This window comes from Oryzias melastigma, linkage group LG14 (assembly GCF_002922805.2).
Source record: "Oryzias melastigma strain HK-1 linkage group LG14, ASM292280v2, whole genome shotgun sequence".
Taxonomy (NCBI): Eukaryota; Metazoa; Chordata; class Actinopteri; order Beloniformes; family Adrianichthyidae; genus Oryzias; species Oryzias melastigma.
In genome coordinates this window covers 22,112,910-22,114,047 of record NC_050525.1, presented here as the reverse complement: position 1 = coordinate 22,114,047, position 1,138 = coordinate 22,112,910, and the positions used below count along the sequence as shown (strand labels likewise).

At 42.8% G+C, this 1,138-nt stretch overlaps 1 protein-coding gene across 1 annotated transcript in view; it reads right to left on the bottom strand.

Moving 5' to 3' along the window:
• pdlim4 (PDZ and LIM domain 4) overlaps positions 1–460 on the bottom strand; it is a 51,603-nt gene extending 51,143 nt beyond the window's left edge. The window contains exon 1 of the mRNA XM_024266429.2: positions 55–460. Within this exon, the coding sequence (XP_024122197.1) occupies positions 55–147 (93 nt within the window). The 5' untranslated portion in view covers positions 148–460. The remainder of the gene's footprint in view (positions 1–54) is intronic.
• Positions 461–1,138: the final 678 nt, after the last annotated feature.

The following is a 1,138-nucleotide window of genomic DNA, read 5'->3' as shown; positions in this document are numbered from 1 at the left end:
TGAGTTGAAACTTTCCTGAATGAATGGAAGCAGCGGGGAGCTGCGGTTACCTACCCTGGAGACGGTTAACGGTGTGCTGAAGTCCCGTCCTCCCACCAGCCGAAAGCCCCAGGGAGACGGTCCCTTCAGTGTGACGGTCTGCGGCATGCTTGGTATTTAGACTGAGAAACGGGCCGAAAGAGACGGAGAGGAAGTCCGGAGTCCTCTTCCCAGCTGCTTGGCAACGTTGTCCGTCGATGACAGCCTCTCTGCTCCGCTCGGTGAAGTTTAAATAAGAGAGCCGGCTGTGACGTGAAACGACGGGCTGTCCTCGCCGCCCTCAGCGGCAGTGGGAGGTGACTTCAAGTTCACAGATAGTCACTTCTTGACCTCATTTTATTGATTAATGATGGATCGAATGGGTGGGAAAAGTTCTGCTGAAGTATATCGGCATCCCAAATTAAAGTCGCCATTCATTTCTCTTTGTTTCCCCCGTCTGGCCAGAGGCGGATTTAGTTATTTTCGGGCCCAGGGCTAAAACACGTGGTGCCCCCTCCTACCCTCTGTTTCACTATGTCATTCTAAAAAATGAATCGTTAGAAACACCAGAAATATTCTGAAGTTTGGAAAAAAAAATTGTGAAATATTTAACATACTTTAAAGGACCTATTTAATGCAAAATCATTTTTTAACCTTTTTAGTGTAATATGTAAGAGATAATTCCTGTCAAACTGTGCATTATCACAACGGTCCTCCATTGCTTCTGCAAAGTTTCTGATAATGCAAACTTTGATGAGCACTATCATTCTTATTTAATTTACAAAAGAAATAAAACATTCAATCTACTTTTTTAGCATTTTATTCTTATTATTTTTTCGGTTTAGATAGCTTTTTCATAAAAAGCGGACTATTTGATACGTTGTGCAGCACGTCGTCTCGGTAACATTACAACGTGTTGCTGAGCCGACACTGACCTCGAATGCAGCAGCAAAGGGAAGCGAGATATATGCTGAAAGCATCAGTCCAGAGAGAAAGTTCACCTCATACTAGTTGTTTTTGTTTTACAGAAGCCTGTGCAGTGATATAGAATATTTTGGCTATGTGACTGGAACTTCTTTTTTAGGCGTGCATTATCATATGAAAGTTTTTTCTGTTACAT